At 38.4% G+C, this 20,929-nt stretch overlaps 1 protein-coding gene and 1 non-coding gene across 7 annotated transcripts in view; both read left to right on the top strand.

Annotated features, from left to right (window-relative positions):
* Nucleotides 1–377: 377 nt before the first annotated feature.
* Nucleotides 378–20,929, top strand: part of SEL1L2 (SEL1L2 adaptor subunit of SYVN1 ubiquitin ligase) — a 149,119-nt gene continuing 128,567 nt past the window's right edge. For 3 of the 6 annotated variants that reach the window (XM_055105079.1, XM_055105078.1, XM_055105074.1), the window contains exon 1: nucleotides 412–578. In XM_055105079.1, the coding sequence (XP_054961054.1) occupies nucleotides 521–578 (58 nt within the window). In that variant the 5' untranslated portion in view covers nucleotides 412–520. Of the gene's footprint in view, nucleotides 579–20,929 lie in introns of all 6 variants that reach the window. The other 3 variants (XM_055105077.1, XM_055105076.1, XM_055105075.1) reach the window with 3 other exon arrangements.
* LOC112438068 (U6 spliceosomal RNA) lies at nucleotides 17,623–17,725 on the top strand. Its single transcript, XR_003026565.1, has one exon. It is a non-coding gene; the product is annotated as a U6 spliceosomal RNA (small nuclear RNA).

Genomic DNA, 20,929 nt, shown 5'->3' with positions numbered 1-20,929 from the left:
CTGGAAAAGAGGATAAAGATTTTCATCCAGATTGGGAACAAAGCAGACTTGGCCCATTGTTTCTTTTCCGCCATAGCCTAGAGATACCAGCTTACAGGATGATGTCAGATCCGTTCAGGTACCTTAATTGTGTTTTTACATAAGTGTAGTTTGTACCTCTAGAGGCAACATAAAAATAAGAACTTCCAGCACCCTTGAACACAGTTGCACGTGTGGACACGTACAAGTCGGACTTCTGGTCCCTTCCTTTCATGTTAGAGAGCCACCCCTAATTTCTAGCCTACCCCTTATCTTCAGCCAGAGGAATAGCAGTGGATCCTTTCCACAGCCTACATTCTCCAGCAGCTGCCTTCATTCCGGCTTGAAAGGAACACTCTGGCAGCCCATTGGCCCAAGAGTAAGGAAATGGTTGCTTAGCAACTGACTCCTGCCCCCACCACAGTCCCTGAGAAGAGGAGCTCTTGGGCCAATCACCTAGTTTCTGCCTGTGTTACAGTGAAGAGAAGCTGCTTAAGAGAAGATGAAGCCCTTGTCTCTGTTAATAGGGATATTGATAATTCTTGGGGTCACAATTAAAAGTAAGTTTTTTTGTCCTTACAGTTCTCTATGAGGGTCTCTTCTCTTTGCTCAAACAGCGCCAAGGGCAGAAGCCAATTAAAAGACTAGAAGTAACTTTACTATATCCCTAACTAATGCCATTTTTGTACAGGTACTTTAAAATGTCCAATAAGAAGAATAGATGATAATGATAGTCTCACTTGGGATAATACTTGGGAAGGGTGTGTACTTGGGAAGGGTGTGGGGGATGGGGAAAAAACAAATCTATGAGGAAACCACTACAGTAATTGTTATAAAGTAGGGATATTTAGGGCAAGTTGTTAAGTGTTATTAAATTTAGAATATCATAAAGGTCTAGTTCCAAGACTTTAAAGGAAAAATATAAGACTCAAAGAGTGTGAAAGATGTATAAACATGCTTTTTAAAAATATTTACACAAGAACAATTTCACTTCCAAAGTTTCAATGTTTCCTAAATAGTTACTATCTGAAAATGGAAGTTATTTTCCATCTTGTTTCTTTGGCCGTTTTTTTAGTTACTTTTTACCCAATCCTCATATAATGTGCTCATGATAAATTCAATTTAAGAAATATGTATTTGGTCCCTGCTTGTCTAGTGGTTAGAATTCAGCACTCTCACTGCCACAGCCCAGGTTCAATTCCCTGTGAGAGAAAAGAAAAAAAAAAGAAATATTTGGATTTTACCCAGAAACGTAAGATTGGTTTACCACCCATAAATTAATCAATGTAACAATCACATCAATAGAATAAAAGACAAAGATCACATGATCATTCTAATCTAGTAAAAGCATTTGACAAAATTCAACAGGCTTTGTGATAAAAATGTGTGACAAACTAAGAATGGAAGGAAACTTTATCAACCTGATAGAAGATATTGAAAACCCAAAGCTACTATATTTAATGGTGAAAGACTGACTGCTTCATCCCTAACATCAGGAATAAGACAAGGATGTCCACTTTTGCCATTTCTGTTCAACATTGTACTGGAAGTTCTAGCTATGGCAATTACACAAGAAACAGAAGTAGAAGATATCAAGCTTGGAAAGAAAGAAGTAAAATGATCTGTATTCACAGAAGACATGATCTTGTATACAGAAAATCGTATGGAATCAACTACAAAACTATTAGAACTAATAAATGAGCTCCATAACAAATGCAGGATAAATACAAAAAAAAAGTTCTATTTCTATACAGTAGCAATGAGCAAACCAAAAATGAAATTATGAAAGAAACTTTATAATAGTATCAAAAATGAACTACTTAAGAATAAATTTTACAAAAAAAGTGTGAAACTCATATTCTGATGACCACAAAAATTGTTTAAAGAAGTTAAAGAAGACTTCACTAAATGAAAAGACTTCCCATGTTCATGAATTGGAGAACTTAATATTGGTAAGATGGCAATACTCTCCAAATTCATCTACATATTCAACACAATCTTTATTTATTTGTTTATTTATTTATTTTGAGATGGAGTTTCGCTCTTGTTGCCCAGGCTGGAGTGCAATGACGTGATCTCGGCTCACTGCAACCTCCGCTGCCTGGGTTCAAGCCGTTCTCCTGCCTCAGCCTCCCAAGTAACTGAATTACAGTCGTCTGCCACCACGCCTGGCTAATTTTTTGTATTTTTAGTAGAGACGGGGTTTTATCATGTTGGCCAGGCTGGTCTTTAACTCCTGACCTCAGGTGATTCACCCGCCTAAGCCTGCCAAAGTGCTGCGATTACAGGAATGAATCACACCGCATCTGGGCTTCAACACAATCTTTATCAAAATCCCAGCTGACTTCTTTTCAAAAATTGGCAAACTGGTCTTAAAATTCATATGGAAAAAAATGTTCCTGAAAAAGAAGAATGGATTTGGAGGACTCACACTTCCCAATTTCAAAACTTACTACAAAGCTACAGTAATCAAGACAGTATGGTCCTGATGTGAAGATAGACATATAGGTTACTGGAATAGAATTGAGAGTTTTACAAGTAAACTATCACACTTATCATCAACTGATTTTTGGCAAAGATGCCATGAAAACTCAGTGTGGGAGGTGCAGGAGGAGATAATCTCTCCAACAAATGGTGCTGGGACAACTGGATAACCACATGAAAAAAATGAATTTGAAAAAAATAAATAAAACAGTTTTTAAAGGCTGGGCACAATGGTTCGTATCTGTAATCCCAGCGCTTTGGGAGGCCTAGGCAGAAGGATCACTTAAGGCCAGGACTTTAAGACCAGCCTGGTCAACATAGCGAGAACCTACCTCATCTCTTTAAAATTAAATCAAAAATAAATAAAAATTCATAAGAATGAATTTGTACCCCCACCTCATACCTCATATACACAAATTAATTCAAAATGGATCAGAGACCTACACATATAGCTAAAGATTTAAAACTCTTAGAAGAAAACATAGGCATAAATCTTCCTAACTTTGGATTAAGCAGTGATTTCCTAGATATGCCACCAAAAGCGCAAGCAAAAAAGGAAAAACCAAACTGGATATCAAAACTAAAAACTCTTCTGTTTTGGAGGATATCTTCAAGAAACTGAAACGACAACCCACAGAATGAGAGAAAATTTTTGTGACTCATATATCTGATGAGAATTCAGTATTCAGAGTATACAAAGAACCTTACACAACTCATCAACAAAATGACAACCCAATTTAAAAATGGGCAAAGAAATTGGATAGACATTTTCCCAAAGAAGATGAACAAATGACCAAGCACATGAAAGATATTCAACATCATTGGTCATTAGGGAAATAAAAGCAAAAAGCACAATGAGTTATCACATCACACCCACTAGGATGGTTATAATCAAAAAACAGGAAATTATCGGCCGGGCGCAGTGGCTCACACCTGTAATCCCAGCACTTTGGGAGGCTGGGGCAGGCGGATCACGAGGTCAAGAGATCCAGACCATCCTGGCCAACCAACATGGTGAAACCCTGTCTCTATTAAAAATACAAAAATTAGCTGGGCATAGTGGCTCACATCTGTAGTCCCAGCTACTCAGGAGGCTGAGGCAGGAGAATCGCTTGAACCCCAGAGGCAGAGGTTACAGTGAGCCGAGATCGCACCACTGCACTCCAGCCTGGGCAACAGAACAAGACTCTGTCTCAAAAAGAAACCAAACAAAACAACAACAACAACAACAACAAAAAACAGTAAATTAACAAATTTTGGAAGGATGTGGAGAAACAGGAACCTTCACACATTGCTGGTTGGAATATAAAATGGTATAGTCACTGTGGAAAACAGTGTGGCAGTTCCTTAAAACGTGAAATATAGATTTATTAGGTTGGTGCAAAAGTAATTGCGGTGTTGGCATTAAAAGTAATGGAGAGGCCGGGCGCGGTGGCTCACGCCTGTAATCCCAGCACTTTGGGGGGCTGAGGTGGGCAGATCACGAGGTCAAGAGATGGAGACCATCCTGGCTAACAAGGTGAAACCCCGTTTCTACTAAAAATACAAAAAATTAGCTGGACTTGTGGCGGGCACCTGTAGTCCCAGCTACTCGGGAGGCTGAGGCAGAAGAATGGCTTGAACCCGGGAGGCGGAGCTTGCAGTGAGTCGAGATCGCGCCACTGCGCTCCAGCCTGGGTGACAGAGCAAGACTCTGTCTCAAAAAAATAAAAAGTAATGGAGAAAACCACAATTACTTTTGCACCAAACTATTGTGACCAAATTAATGTGACCTATTAATTTCATTAGTAGGTATATAACCAAGAGAAATGAAAACATAATATTCACACAGAAATTTGTACACAAATATTTATAGAAGCATTATTCATTAGAGCTTAAAGGTGGAAACAACCCAAATATTGACCAACAAATGAGTAAATAAACAAATTGTGGTATATACATTGGAATGTACATACAACGGAATATTACTCAGCCATAAAAAAAATGAAGTGCTCATAGGTGTTACAACTTGGATGAACCTCAAAAACAATTGTGCTACATGAAAAAAGCGAGACAAAAGGTTGCCTATTATATGGTTCTTATTTTATGAAATATCTGAAATAGGCAAATTCATAGAGATGGAAAGCAGATTACTGGATTAGGGAATGGCAGAGGGGAGAATGGGGAGTGACTACTTAATGGGTACAGAGTGTACGTCCGGGATGATGAAGTTTTGAAACTGTAGAAAGGTAATGGCTGTACAACACTGGGAATGCACTAAATGTCACTTAATTGCACACTTTAAAATGGGTAATTTTATGTTATATGGATTTCACCTCAATTTTTTAAAAAATGTTGCAATGCTTTGGTAAACAGTCTGGCAATTCCTCAAAAGGTTAAACATAAAGTTACTATATGATCTAATAGTTCCATTGCTAGGTATATATCCAAGAGAATTGAAAACATTTCCATACAAAAACTTACACATAAATAGTAGCATTATTCATAATAGACAAAAAGTGGAACTAGCCCAAATGTCCAGCAACTGATGAACAGATCAACAAAACGTGGTATATCCATACAATGGAATACGCAGCAAAAACAACAAACGAAGTATGATATGGATAACCTTGAATACATGCTAAGCAAAAGAAGGTAGATACAAATGGCCACATATCATGTGACTTCCTAGGTATGAAATGTCCATAATAAGCAAATACACAGAGACTGAAAGTCGGTTACTGGTTACCTAGGCCTGGGAGGTATGGGGCAATTGGGGAATGATGACTAAGGGGTACAGGATTTCTTTTGGGGGTAATGAAAAATGTTCTGTGATTGTGGGATGTTTGCATAAATTTGTGAATATCCTAAAGGCCATTGAATTGTAGAGGGAGAAAATAAATCTTTAATGAAAGTTATACACCAGGAGTATTGGGGATATAAGAATACCTAAGAACAGTCCATATCCTTGAGCAGCTTAGAGTCTCGAAGAGGAAAACCAAAATATTGAATGAATAAATTATAAAGTGTTGTAGGTAATAAAACAGAAGCATTTACAGGGTACTGTAGGGCACAGAATGAAGGAGAGGTCAATTCTAATGGTGTGTGGAGTAGTCAGAAAGGCTTCACAAAGGAAATGGCATAGATAGAATCTTGAAAGATTAGTGAGTGTTCACCAAGCAGGCAAGGGAGAACAAGAACATTTCAGGCCAGAAAAAAGGACCAAAGACACAGAGGAATGAAAGAGCATTGTCTATACATAAGTGTATCAGTTTGCTGTGGTGTAGTATGTAAGAAGCAACTTATGAGGCTGGAGTGGTAGGCAGGGACTTTGTATGACAGGCTATGAAGTTTGGGCTTTATCCTGGGAGCAATGGGTAGTCATTTCAGGTTTACTCCTTGAAGAACATGAATAGAATTATGCCTTAGAAAAATGACTTTGAGAGTAGAATAGTAGCTACTAGATGTGAGGGTTGGGGGAGAGGGGATATCCAACGGTTGGTTAAACTGATACAACAGTATAGCTAAATAGGAGGAATAAGTTCTAGGGTTCTATAGCGCTATAGGGTGACTATATTTAACAACAATTTATTGTATATTTTCAAATAGCTAGAAGAGCAGATTTTGAATGTTCCAAACACAAAGAAGTGATAAACTTTTGAAGTGAGAAACATGCTAATTACCCTGATTTGTTCACTACACATTGTATATATGTATCAAAATATCACACTGTGCTCCATATATGTACAATTATTATGTTAATGAAAAATAAGAAAAGCAAAAACTATTTAAAAGCAAAAAATATTTAATAGCAAAAAAAGCAAATATTTAATGCCCTTTAGCAAAAAAGAAAAAAAAGGAAAGAAGAGGAGAGGAGGGTGATGGGAGGGGAGGGGAAGGGAGGGAGGAAGAGAAAGAGAAAGAGAGAGAGAGACTTTGGCAGTAGAGGATTGGATGTCACTGTATAACTCTGGTGACAGTGTAACTAGTAGGACATTATTGAATGGTCCAAACAAGAAACAATGAAGACTTAAACTATAGCAACAGCAGTGGGAACTGAGAAGAGTTGATGGATATCAAGGCTAGAGAGATTATCACAGAAGTCCAAGGTGAGAGAGTGCTAAGAACATGGGAATTGCCAACAATGCCAAATGCCACAGAGAATGGGGAATGAGTCAGCAAGTGACCATGAAATTCAATAGCTTGAGAATTTTTATGTTTCCAGGACAGTTTCAGTGGAGAAGCATGAACAGAAACCTGATTTCAAGGCTGAGTGCGGTGGCTCACGCCTGAAATCCCAGCACTTTGGGAGGCCAAGGCGGGCAGATCACCTGAGGTCAGGAGTTCGAGACCAGCCTGGCCAACATGGTGAAACCCCATGTCTACTAAATATACAAAAATTAGCCAGGCGTGGTGGCGTGTGCCTGTAATCTCAGCTACTCAGGAGGCTGAGGCAGGAGAATCACATGAACCCAGGAGGCGGAGGTTGCAGTGAGCTTAGATCACGCCACTGCACTCAAGCATGGGTGACAGAGAGAGACTTCAACTCAAAAAAAAAAAAAAAGGAATCTGATTTTAATTGGTAAAAGTGAACATGAAGAGAGAAAGTAGAGACATAATGATTATAGAGTTCTTCCTGGATTGTGGCAGTGTTCAGGATCAGACTCTAGCTATCAATAGATCATTCATTAATTGTGGGTGTATAGAGAACCAGGGAAGGAGTTAGTGGAAGAGAAAACAGTTATTTTTTAAAAGCTAGTGCTGGCGGGCCGCAGTCGTTCACGCCTGCAATCCCAGCACTTTGGGAGGTCCAGGCGGGCAGATCACGTGAGGTTGGGAGTTTGAGACCAGCCTGACCAACATGGAGAAACCCCGTCTCTACTAAAAATACAAAATTAGCTGGGCGTGGTGGTGCATGCCTGTAATCCCAGCTACTCCAGAGGCTGAGGCAGGAGAATCGCTTGAACTCGGGAGGCAGAGGGTTGCAGTGAGTTGAGATCGTGCCATTGCACTCCGGCCTGGGCAACAAGAGCAAAACTCTGTCTCAAAAAAAACAAAAACAAAATAAAAAACAAAAGCTAGTGCTAAAAGACCTAAGATTCATACGTAAAATTAGCCCTTAACCTCACTTTTTTTCCCTCTCTCTGCCCCTCTACCCTATTTCTCAAGGCAAAACAGACAGGTCTGCCCTTTTTCATTCAGATACACCTTGCAAGCTTGCATGTTGCCTTTTTATTCATTTTTTCACTTGATACTCATTGTATTTTGATTTTGCCTATATAAAATTATTGAGGGGGACATAACTATGCAATTGTCCCTGACTCTACGTTCACCTAGGGAAATTCTTAAAAAGTTACTGAGTTATTTCCCTTTTGGTAAATCCTCAGAGTGAAATAGTTGAAAATGATGGAAGAAATGAACAGTCCATCCCAAAGTATATGGCTTAGAAAAATGGAAGGAAAACTAATCATGTTAAACTAATCATGTGTTTTTTTCTCTCTTCACTCTATCAACTTGGCTGCTGCCTTTTTTTTTTTTTTTTTGAGATGGAGTCTCGCTCTGTTGCCCAGACTGGAGTGCAGTGGCGTGAACTCAGCTCACTGCAACCTCCGCCTCCTGGGTTCAAGCAATTCTGCCTCAGCCTCCCGAGTAGCTGGGACTACAGGTGCTCACCACCACGCCCAGCTAATTTTTGTATTTTTAGTAGAGACGGGGTTTCACTATGTTGGCCAGAATGGTCTCAGTCTCCTGACCTTGTAATCCACCCGCCTTGGCCTCCCAAAGTGCTGGGATTAAGGTGTGAGCCACCGCGCCTGGCCTGCTGCTGCTTTAAGGTAGTGTAAAATATATCACTGAGGCAGAGAAAAGGCATTGCCAGGAGTTCTGGCTCTAGATCATCCAGGGTCCTGTCTCCCATCTATTTCTTCTCTTTCTTATTTATTTATTTACATCTCTCTTAGAAACAATTTTTTCTTTTTTCTTTCTTTTAATTTTTTGTTTCCAATGATAGAACTTGCTACTGTCTCGGAATATACTTTTTTTTTTTTTTTTTTTTTTTGGCAGAGTCTCATTCTGTCTCCTGGGCTGGAGTGCAGTGGCACGATCACAACTCACTATAGGCTCGACTTCCCAGGCTCAAGCATTCCTCACACCTCAACCTTCCAACTAGCTGGGACCTCAGGCATGCACCACCATGCCGGGCTAATTTTTGTATTTTTTGGAGAGATAGGATCTCGCTGTGTTGCTCAGTCTGGTCTTGAACTCCTGGGCTCAAACGATCCTCCTGCGTCAGCCTCCCAAAATGCTGGGATTACAGGCATGAGCCACCATGGCTGGCCCCATCTATTTCTTTCTAGTAGTAACTCCTATCATACACTTCTGTGATTAGAAAAGCAAAGCAAAACAACAAAAATTTAATAGCAACTCTCTCAGACACTCACCTATCCAGCAGCTCTCTATCCCAGTTGAAAAGGGCACATAGCTCATCAATCTCACAGTAACCAGAGTCCAGAAAGCAGTTGCCTCACAATCATGTCTAGGTCCCTGTCTGGTCCAGAAGGAGGCCACATAAGACCAAGCCCTGGACATGTTGCAGAGGAGCTGCAGTCTAAGCAGTAGAAGCAGGAAATATCCTACTGCTTCAGAAATGTTCTTGCTTCTACCAGTGCTATTTTGAATAACCTATGGAATTGAGAATTTCTAAATTACCTTTGCTTTCATTAAATTCTTTTATGTTGTACCTGTAACCAGGGAAAAGACAAACTGCAAGTATCTGGAGCATCTCTCCCTGAAAAGAAGCAGGAGAGACCAGGTGTTATGACAGGACTGATGACTGCAAGAGAGAAGTTTGATAACTGTGTTATGTGAGGGATCAGTAAAAAAGCACATTTCTCTTTTGTGAGTTTCCTGAAAGTTATAAGGCTTTTTCACATCTTCATATCTTAGACTTGTCTGAATGGTTTCTGATTTTGTATTTTTTTCATTGACAAATATTAATTGCATAGTTATGGGGCACAATGTGATGTTTTGATATATGTATATGTTGGGCAATGATTAAGTCAGACTAATTAACATATCCATCCCTTCATATAAGTACCATTTTTTGTGGTGAGAACATTTGAAATCTACTATATTAGTAATTTTGAAATACAGAATACGTTATTAACTATAGTCACCATGCTGTACAACATCTAAAACTTATTGTTACCATCTAATTGAAACTGTACTCTTTGACCAACCTCTCCCCATTCCCCACACCCCCCTCCCCAGCCTCTGATAACCATCATTCTATTCTCTATTTCTTTCTTTCTTTTTTTTAGTGGTGGGGGGTGTGGAGTTTTGCTCTTGTTGCCCAGGCTGGAGTGCAATGGCACGATCTCGGCTCACTGCAACCTCTGCCTCCCGAGTTCAAGTGATTCTCCTGTCTCAGCTTCCCGAGTAGCTGGGACTATAGGTGCACACCACCATGCCCTGCTAATTTTGTATTTTTAGTAGAGACGGGGTTTCACCATGTTGGCAAGGCTGCTCTCAAACTTCTGACCTCAGGTGATCCACCTGCCTTGGCCTCTCAAAGTGCTGGGATTACAGGCATGAGCCACCGGGCCCAGCCTCTACTCTCTATTTCTATGAGTTTCAACTCTTTAGATTCCACATATAAGTGAGATCAGGAAGTATTTCTCTCTCACTTCCTGGCTTATTTCATTTAGTATAATGTACTCCAGGCTCATCCATGTTGTTGCAAATAGCATGATTTCCTTTTTTATAAGGCTGAATAATATTTCATTGTATATATATACAACATTTTCTTTATCCATTCATCCATTGATGGACACTTAGGTTGTTTCCATATCTTGACTATTGTAAATAATGCTGTAATGAATATGGGAGTGCAGACATCTTTTCGACATACTGATTTCGAGTCCTTTGGATATATACCTAGAGGGGGGATTGCTGGATCATATGCCACTTCTTTTCTTTGAAGAATCTCTATCTATGTTGTTTGACATAATGGCTGTACCAATTTATATTCCCACTCACAGTGTATAAGATTTCCCTTTTCTCTGGCCAGGTGTGGTGGCTCACACCTGTAATCCCAGCACTCTGGGAGGCCGAGGCAGGTGGATCACCTGAGGTGAGGAGTTTGAGACCAGCCTGGCCAACATGGTGAAACCCTATCTCTACTAAAAATAAAAAAATTAGCCAGGCACACGCCTGTAATCCCAGCTACTTGGGAGCCTGAGGCAGGAGAATAGCTTGAACCCAGGAGGCAGAGGTTGCAGTGGGCTGAGATCACGCCACTGCACTCCAGCCTGGGCAACAAAGCAAGACTCTGTCTCAAAAAAGATTTCCCTTTTCTCCACATCCTCACCAACACTTATCATCTTTCATCTTTTATCTAACAAGTGTGAGGCGATATCTCGTTGTGATTTTAATTTGCATTTTCCTGATGATTAGTGATATTGAACATTTTCTCATATATCTGTTGGCCATTTGTATGTCTTCTTTCAAGAAATGTCTATTCAGGGTTTTTGCCCATTTTTAAATCAAGTTGTTTGTTTTCTTCCTATTTAGTTGAGTTTCTTATATATTTTAGATACTAGTCCTTTATCAAATGTATGGTTTGCAAATATTTTCTCCCAATTCGTGGGTTGTCTGTTCAATCTATTAATTGTTTTCTTTGCTGTACAGATTTTTAGTTTGATGTAAATTCTGTTTGTCTGTTTTCATTTTGTTGCTTATGCCTTTTGGGGTTATATTTAAGAAATCACTACCCAGGCTAATACTGTGAAGCTTTTCCTCTATATTTTCTTTTAGTACTTTTAGAGTTTCTGGTCTTATGCTTAAATCTTTTTTATTTTTTTGAAATGACAAAGTGACTGGGTTTATTTGTAAGTAACTAGATTAAATTTTCTTCCATTGTGCCAATATGTAGCCCAACACAGAGATTAAGTGCCAGTTTCAGGAAAATAAAGTTATATTTTTGTCAGCCTTGAATGTATGTCTTCTGAATATTTTTTCTTTTGTTTTTCGTTGATACATAATCATGCATCAATTTCATCAACGATGCAGAGTGATACTTCAGTACATATATATAATGTGTAATGATCAAATCAGTTATTAGCATAGCACCTCAAACATTTATTATTTCTTTGTGTTGTGAACATTCAAAATCTTCTCTTCTAGCTTTTCCGAAATATGCAATAAGTTGTTAACCATATTTATCCTATAGTACCATAGAACACTAGAATTTATTTCTCTTATCTAGCTGTATTTTTGTATCAATTAACCAACTTCTCCCTATCCTCCTCTCTTTCCATCCTTCCTATTATCTAATAACCACAATTCTACTCTGTCACTTATATGAGCTCAATTCTTTCAGCTTCCACATATGAGTGAGAAAATGCAGCGTTTGTCTTTCTGTGCCTGACATTTCACTTAACATTATGTCCTCTGGGCTCATCCATGTTGCAAAAATGACGATTACATTCTTTTTTTCTTTTCTCTTTTTTTTTTTTTTGAGACGAGTCTCACTCTGTTGCCCAGTCTAGAGTGCAGTTGCACGATCGCAGCTCATTGCAACCTCCACCTTCTGGATTCAAGCGATTCTTGTGCCTCAGCCTCCCAAGTAACCGGAAATTACAGGCGTGCGCGATCATGCCTGGCTAATTTTTGTATTCTTAGTAGAGACGGGGTTTTGCCATGTTGGGCAGGCTGGTCTCAAACTCCTGACCTCAAGTGATCCACTCGCCTTGGCCTCTCCCAAAGTGTTGGGATTACAGGCGTGAGCCACCACATCTGGTGATTTCATTCTTTTTCATGGCTGAATAATATTTCATTGTGTATATTTTTATTTTATTTTTTATTTGTATACTTGTTTTATATTTTTATATTTTCATTTATCTGTTGATGAATATTTAAGTTGACTTCATATCTTGGTTATTGTGAATAGTGCTGCAATAGATATGGAGGCACAGGTGTCTCTTCAGTATACTGATTTCCTTTTCTTTGGATAAATAGTAGTAGGATTGATGGATCATATGGTAATTCTATTTTTAGTTTTTTGAGAAACCTCTATACTGCTTTCCATAATGGCTGTACCAATTTACTTTCCACCAACAGTGTTTAAATGTTCCCTTTTCTCCACATCCTTGCCAGCATTTGTTAATTTTTGTCTTTTTGATAATAGAGCTATTCTATTGTGTTTAGGTTTTTAATACATTTTGAGTTGATTTTTGTATGCCTTGTGTGATAAGGGTCCAATTTCATTCTTCTGCAGTGGATATACATTTTTCCCAACACCATTTGTTGAAGACAGTGTCCTTTCCTCATCATGTGTTCTTGGCACCTTTGTTGAAAATCAATTGACCGTAAATACATAAGTTTACTTCTGAGCTCTCTATCCTGTTCCGTTGGTCAGTGTGTCTGTTTTTAGTCCAGTATCATGCTGTTTTGAGTATTATAGATTTGTAATATATTTTGAAGTCAAGTAGTGTGATGTCTCTAGCTTTGTTCTTTTTGCTCAAGATTGTTTTGGCTATTTGGGGTCTTTGGTAGTTCCACACAAAATTAATGGCTGTTTTTTTTCTATTTTTGTGAAAAATGACGTTGGGATATTGATAGAGATTGTATTGAATCTGTAGATTGCTTTGAGTAATATGGACATTTTTACAATATTAATTTTCCCAATCCATGAATATAAGATATCTTTTTATTTATTTATGCCTCCTTGAATTTTTTTCATCAAATTTTTATAATTTTTAGTATACAGATCTAAAAGGTTTCTGTATCAAACAATTACTGCTGCTTTTTGGATCTATTCAGCAGGGTAGCACTTACTGGAGAGAGGACAGTCTTCGGCCTGGGGAGAGCTAGGGGAACAGACCCCCTTGCAGAACACATAAATACTCATGCATCAGCTTTATCTCAGCTTCATTGAGTTCTTTTTGTCTGACAGGAATCACTCTTCCCAATTCCACTCCACTTTTTTTTGCACATAAGGGTTCATAAGTCTCTCCCATTTTATGTATATCCCAAGAATTCTCTTTGCCAGTGTTAGCCTTCTACCTGCTCCTAATGGATCCCAAGATCTATCCCCCCATCAATTGAAACTGCTTTCTCAAAGAACGCCAACAGCTCATTGATTACCAATCCAGCGGCCTCTTGCTGTTCTTTCTGCTAACTTCTGTGCACCATGTGACATTACTCACCATCTTCTTTTTCCCTCTTCCTCTGTATAGCCATCTCAGGCTCTTTCATGGGCTTGTCCTTCTCAATTCTCCTTTTAAATGCTGTGCCCAAGGTTCGGTGCTTGGCTTTCTTGCTCTTCGTATTCTATGCTTCTTGTGCTCTCACCCAAGCCCCACAACTTTGTTTACATGTGTGTCTGTATCTCATACCCTCCTTCTAATCTCTAGACCAGCATATCCAGCTACATGATGATCATGAACAATGTATGCAGATTCCTTAAATCAACATTTGTTTTCAAGGTTACTTCCTCCTGTGTTTTTTCTCTTGTTAATGGCATCAACTATCCTTCCCTGCTCACCTTGTTCTCAGGTACTCCAAATTGCATGATTATACAGTTCTAATTCCCCTAAGTATCATTTAATTCAGTGTTTTTACAGATAAGACTGAGGCCCACCATGGTGAAATTGCTTCTCCTGGGTCATCTTGCAAAGCTAAATCTAGAACCAGAATTTCCTAATCCTTTATATTTATTCATTCCCTTATTCTTTTACCAAATCTTGTCAATTCTACGTCCTCAGGGGTTTTCCCATCTATGCATTTTCACTGTCTCAATTTAAAATCTCATTTTAGTATCTTTTAACTACACTAATGCACTTCTAACTTGCTTTTCTCTTATCCACATACATTACTGCCAGAAATAATATTCCTCAACTCCAAATCTATCCTCATTATGTTCTCCTGCTGAGACATCCACTTTATATAGAATAAAGTTCTAATGTCTTGTCCAGTAGTCAAAATCCTATGTGATTAGATCCTAGCTTCCTTTCTATTTTGTCTTAGCTACACACATATTTTATTTCAACCAATTCAAACTATTAGCTACTCAGTATACCTAGCTAACTCTCCCACCTCCATGTCTTTCTCGATCTGTTCTTCAGACGGTCTGTCAACAGGAGTGGGCTGTCATCCGATCTTCTTCCCCATCACCGCCATAAATCTAAAGTATAGTATGTTGTTCATCTTTTAAGGTCTATCTTAAGTTCTACTTCCTCTTTAAAAAAACAGACAAACAACAACAACAACAAAAAAAAAAACAGTCCGGGTGCTGTGGCTTATGCCTGTAATCCCAGCACTTTGGGAGGCCGAGGCCGGTGGATCACGAGGTCAGGAGATCGAGACCAGCCTGGCCAACATGGAGAAACCCTGTCTCTACTAAAAATACCAAAATTAGCTGGGTGTGGTGGCGTGCACCTGTAATCCCAGCTATTCAGGAGGCTGAGGCAGGAGAATCTCTTGAACCTGGGAGGCAAAGGTTGCAGTGAGCAGAGATGGCACCACTGCATTCCAGCCTGGCAACAGAGCGAGACTCTGTCTCAAAACAAACAAACAAACAAAAAACCTTGGTGGCTCATGCTTGTAATCCCAGCACTTTGGGACTTTGGGAGGGTGAAGCAAGAGGATCTCTTGAGCTCAGGAGTTCAAGACTAGCCCAGACAACATAGTAGGACCCTGTCTCTATAAACAAAAAACAAAACAAAAGTTTCCCAACCCCTTCCTAATAGCACATTGTGCCTTTATTGTCCTATGCATCAAAGTCTCATAATTGAGTTAGTTTTTAACTCCCTTAGCAGATTGCTAACTACGTGATTACAGAGATTGTTTTGTACTTGCCTTTTAGATCTCCTTTAGCTCATTGTAGAACTTGGCATTTAGTAGATGCTCAGAAGCACTTATAAAATTAAATAGTAGTTAACATACATGTAATGCTATACTTTGTAAAATACATTCCCAAAACCTGTGGAGTAGGTCATTCAAATGTTTTTATTATTCTAAATTTATAGATATTTAAAATTCTGAAGAACAGAGTTTAGTAGGACCTGAATTCTGTGGTGGGAATCAAAGGCGTTTACTCTGTATTACCTCTGTTATTTTAAGTTTGAATTCTCCGAAGGACTGTGCTGCGTATTTTCCTCACAATCATATTTACTTGCCTCAGGCTGTTTGTGCATACTATTAAACAGCCAGATGAAAAATTAAAAATTCAATCAATCATCCAAATATTTTTAAATGAAATATACATATGTTTGCTTTCATATAGAACAAACAGCCAGGTGATTGATTGAGCTATTTGCTTTTCAACCAGTTGTTTTGGCAGTATGATTATTACATAAACTCTAATAGTGACAATCAGTTTTTTATAGATTTTCTAATTTTACTGGATTCTTCCATTTATTTACTATAGTCATCTAGTCTTATTTATATCATTTATCAGCCCATAAAATGTAGTAAAAAATACCTGGTTCTTATGACTTCTTTAAGCCTGTCCCCACAGACTTGGAATCAAGATTATAATGCTGGGATTGAAGAGAATATTCTGAGATTGGATAAAATGATTTACACCCTGCAGCTTCCATGATTGAGAGATTTAGGGAGAAAAAAACAAGAAAACATTAACTCTGGAAACAAGCAGGAGTGTCTTTGAAATCATCAGGAATTCCCAAGAGACAAAATAATCGGTGGAATTGAATTCAAAGAGAAAACTTTTGCCCAAAATGTGCAAAAGAGAATACTTCTAGGAAAGATGTACAGGTAGGTTCAGGGAAAAAAAGGAAGGAGCCCTGGTGCGGTGGCTCATGCCGGTAATCCCAGCACTTCAGGAGGCTGAGGCAGATAGATCACCTGAGGTCAGGAGCCTGGCCAACATGGTGAGACCCTGTCTCTACTAAAAATACAAAAATTAGCCAGGCATGGTGGTGGGTACCTGTAATATCAGCTACTTGGGAGGCTGAGGCACGAGAATCTCTTGAACTCAGGAGGCGGAGGTTGCAGTGAGCCAGGATCATGCCACTGCACTCCAGCCTGGGGGACAGAGTAAGACTCTGTCTCAAAAAAAAAAAAAAAAAGAGAGAGAAAAGAAAAAAAAATAAAAAGCAGCAGGAGCAGCCTAGCAGTTCTGACCCCTACTCCCCTCTCAACCACCACTACCACCATATACAGAGGAAAGGGCAAGACTTAGGAAAGGCTAGATTACTAGGTTGTTGGACCAACCCTCCCACTGAAATAAAATGATACATGTAAAATACAAACTTCTTAAATGCATCAGAGAGTTGAGAAGACAGTGAAGTACCAGACAAAAAATCTAGGGAAAATCTAGAATCTAGAGAAGTAAGCACAACTGCCCCTGAGCAGAGCCAGGACTTGCCCCATCCTGGCCCCAGCCCTGCACCTGAACATCAAAGCAGCTTTTGCCCCTGTGCTAGACAAGTGTAGACATTAGTTTTAATGGCCACACAAAGAAGATAGAATCCAATACTCTAGACCCATCCAGGGTGAGAAGTATAATAAGAGACCTTTTCAACAGAAAATGCTATACTCTTAAAATAAGGGCACACTACCCCTTCCCAAGTCCAGGGATCAGCAGGACTTAACTTTTAGCAGAGCAAAGAGAAAAAGAAAAAGAAAAATATATATCTCTGAGAAATTGTGTGGTCATGTGCCAGCCCTCACAGCTTGGGTTTACATTGCTTAGGGATTCCCAAGCACCCCAACCCTAGAACTAGATCTAAGGTTAGATCTAGGCACCTAGGTTAAACATCAGGAACCTGGCAAAAGTAAATTCATGTTTTCTCCATGGAAAGACAACTTCATCATAGGCCTCAAAGAATCCACTCTAATAAAGTGTGCAGTAGATAGTCAAAAATAAGTGCAAAAAGAGACAAATCGCCATTAGGTGGGAGCATTTGTGGTCGGCATTTGTGCCAGAGACATAGGATGCTACTGCAAATGGCTAGTGATATTCATGGAGTCTCTATTCCTAGAAGACTAGCTCTTGTTACATTCTGATAGCACACTCTGCAATACCCACAAAGTCACTGGTAGAAAGCTGAGATAATTCGTTATAGCATTCACAGACAGGCTAACGGAAAATCCAAGCCTAACACGAGGACATTAGGACTCAGCAGTGCTTACATATTCTACAATTTGAACAATTCAGAGAATATTGGCATGGCCCTTGCACAAGGGTGACTCACAAATTTGTGAAGCATTCCATATTTTTAAAAAAGCAAACATATGAAGACTTTTAAACATAAAATACCATAATATGTATTTAGAGAGGTTACTTAATCCATGAAACAAGAACAGGTTTTAATGAAAGAAAAAAGATATTTTAGAAATGAAATATCTGATAGCAAAAGTGAAAACCTTAAGGCTGAATAGCAAAATTGTCATAGGTGAAGAGCAACCTGGGTGCTCAAGATCAAACTGAGAAATTCCTTCACATCATAATACAAACAGACAGGGAGGTGATACATATGAAATAAAGGTTAAGGCACTTGGAGGATACATACAAACGTTACAATATCCATACAATAGGATTTCCAGAAAGAGAAAATAGAACTCAGAGGAAAAATAAATCAAATAAAATTCCCTAGATATGAAAAAAGACTCAAGTTTTCACATTAAGGCCCACTTTGTGCCAAGCAAGAACACTGGGAAAAGACCCGCTCATAGAAAATAGTGGTAAAATGTGAGTACTTTATGGATAATGAGAAAATCCTAAAAGCTTCTAAAGAGAAAAACATGTTATTTACAAACAAAAAGCACCCTCTTGACTTCAGATTCTTTAGCCACACTGAGTATAAGAAGACACTAGAGAAATATTTTCTAAAATACTGAGGTGAAAATGATTTTGAACTTAGAATTCTATAATCTGACAATCAAACAAGTGTAATGACATTTTCAAACATGAGACATTTTCATACATGAATGGATTCAGAAAATTTATCACCCACAAACCCTAGCTGAAATAATAGCTAGAAGACATGCTCCAGCAAAATGAAAAATGAATCCAAGAGAAGACTGGAAGTCAGTGGTAAGCCAAGTAACCTTTAAGACTTATGATAAATCTAAATAAAGGCTTATTTTATTTTTTAGAAATACAACAATCACAAAGATTTCTTTTTAAAAATCCTTTTCACAGTAGCAACAGATGTTATAAAATAGCTAGGAATAAATTTAATGAAGCTGGAGTAAAATACCCAAGGAATAAAAATTAAAATGTATCTGGAGAACATTAAACAAAGAAACCTGAATAAATTAAAGCTGTACGTCTGAATGAATCTGTGTTGCAAATATGCCAAGTTTTTGTAAATTAACATTTCCAATCAATTGTAAATTAACAATTCCAGTCAAAATATCAACAGATTTCTAAATGAATCTGACAAGCTTATTCTAAAATTTATCTAGAAAAGAAATTATGCCTTAATTCCCAAGATAAGTTTCACAAAGAGGAACATAGAGGGTGTGTGTGTGTGTGTCCTCACACACACAGAGAAGTTCCTGCTCAACCAGATAGTAAAATATGCAATTATAAATATACAGTAATTAGATATACAGTAATTAGGGTATTGCCAGAAGAATAGAGGAGTAGATCAGGAAAACAGAACAGAGAGTTAAAAAATGGACCAGTGTATGAATAAGAATTTAGTACCTGAAAGAAGGTTTTAAAATGTAATAGGAAAGAGATGAATTACAATGATTGCTAGTGACAAATTGTCCATTTATTTAGGACAAAATGGTAGATCCCACTTCATACGAATCACAAAAATGATCCAGATGGATTAAAAATGTAAATTGTAGCCAGGCACGGTGGCTCACGCCTGTAATCCCAACACTTTGGGAGGCTGAGGTGGGTAGATCACCTGCGCTCAGGAGTTCAAGACCAGCCTGGGCAACATGGTGAAACCTCATCTCTACTAAAAAAAAAAAAAAAAAAAAAAATTAGCTAGCTATGGTGGCACATGCCTGTGGTCCCAGCTACTCAGGAGGCTGAGGTGGGAGGATCGCTTGAGCCTGGGAGGTGAAGGTTGCAGTGAGCTGAGACTGTGCCACTGCACTTCAGCCTGGATGACAGAGTGAGACCCCATCTCAACAAAACAAAACAAAACAAAAGTACATTGTAAAAACAAAACTATAAAAATAGTTCAAGGAAATACATTAAAATATAGATTCAAATGCTTGGTAAGAAAACCTTCTTGAACAAAACACAAACAAAAAGGTTATAAGTGAGGAAGGAATGGATAATTTTCACTGCTTCAGGATTTAAGACCTCTATGGTGAAAAGGATACAATAAACAGTTAAAAGGCTGAAAACAGACTGAAGAATATATTTACAACATACACACCATATCAAATAACATCTAGAACATATAAGGAATTCCTAAAGATTTTTTTTAAAAAAGAGCCTGATAGAAAAATGGGCAAATGACCTAACAGTCAGTTCCTTAGAGAGGAAATATAAATGCTCCCAAATGTGAAAAGATGGTTAACTGTACCAGTAATCATGCAAATGAAAATTAACAGTGAGACACCAGTATTATCACAATACATTGAAAAAAATTGAAAAGTGCCAGTTATGGTGAGAAAAAATTAATATTCCTATATAGTAATAGATATAGTATATATAATATATATAGTAATATATAGGAATATTAATTTCTATTAATTAATATGTGTGACAGTATTTTTCTTTTTGAGACGGAGTTTTACTCTTGTTACCCAGGCTGGAGTGCAATGGCACGATCTTGGCCTACTGCAAACTCCACCCGCCAGGTTCAAGTAGTTCTCTTGTCTCAGCCTCCCAAGTAGCTGGGATTACAGGCACCTGCCACCACGCTTGGCTAATTTTGTATTTTTAGTAGAGACAATGTTTCACCATGTTGGCCAGGCTGGTCTCCAACTCCTGACCTCAGGTGATCTGCCCACCTCAGCCTCCCAAAGTGCTAGGATTAGAGGCTTGAGCCACTGCATCCGGCCATGGCAGTATTATATATAACATACATATACTAAGTGTGGAAGTAGAATGGTAGCTTTTTGGAACGCCAATTTGGCATTATCTATTAATATTTAAAATGAGCATACTACCTCTCAAATGAGCAAATTTACTTCTTCTTGTCCACCCTAACAAACCCTTATACATGTTTTATAGGAAACATGTTCAAGGTTATCCCTTACAGTATTGTTTGTCATGGCAAAATAATTAAAAACATCATAAATGTCTATCCATATTTAGTAATTAAATGTCAACCACTGTTGCAGAGACAACTGTCTTCCAACCTTGAGATTCTGGATTTTATTTCATGGTATGTCAGAAGACAATTCCAAACTTGCGATTCTTTGACTCTAAGTTTTGTATTGTAACTTAAAAGGCAGATGGTTAAATTTTAGATCCAGCAGCAGAATGACATGCTGTGTTATAATA

Source organism: Pan paniscus, chromosome 21, assembly GCF_029289425.2.
Source record: "Pan paniscus chromosome 21, NHGRI_mPanPan1-v2.0_pri, whole genome shotgun sequence".
In the NCBI taxonomy this organism is placed as follows: domain Eukaryota; kingdom Metazoa; phylum Chordata; class Mammalia; order Primates; family Hominidae; genus Pan; species Pan paniscus.
This window is presented reverse-complemented; position numbering and strand designations above follow the sequence as displayed.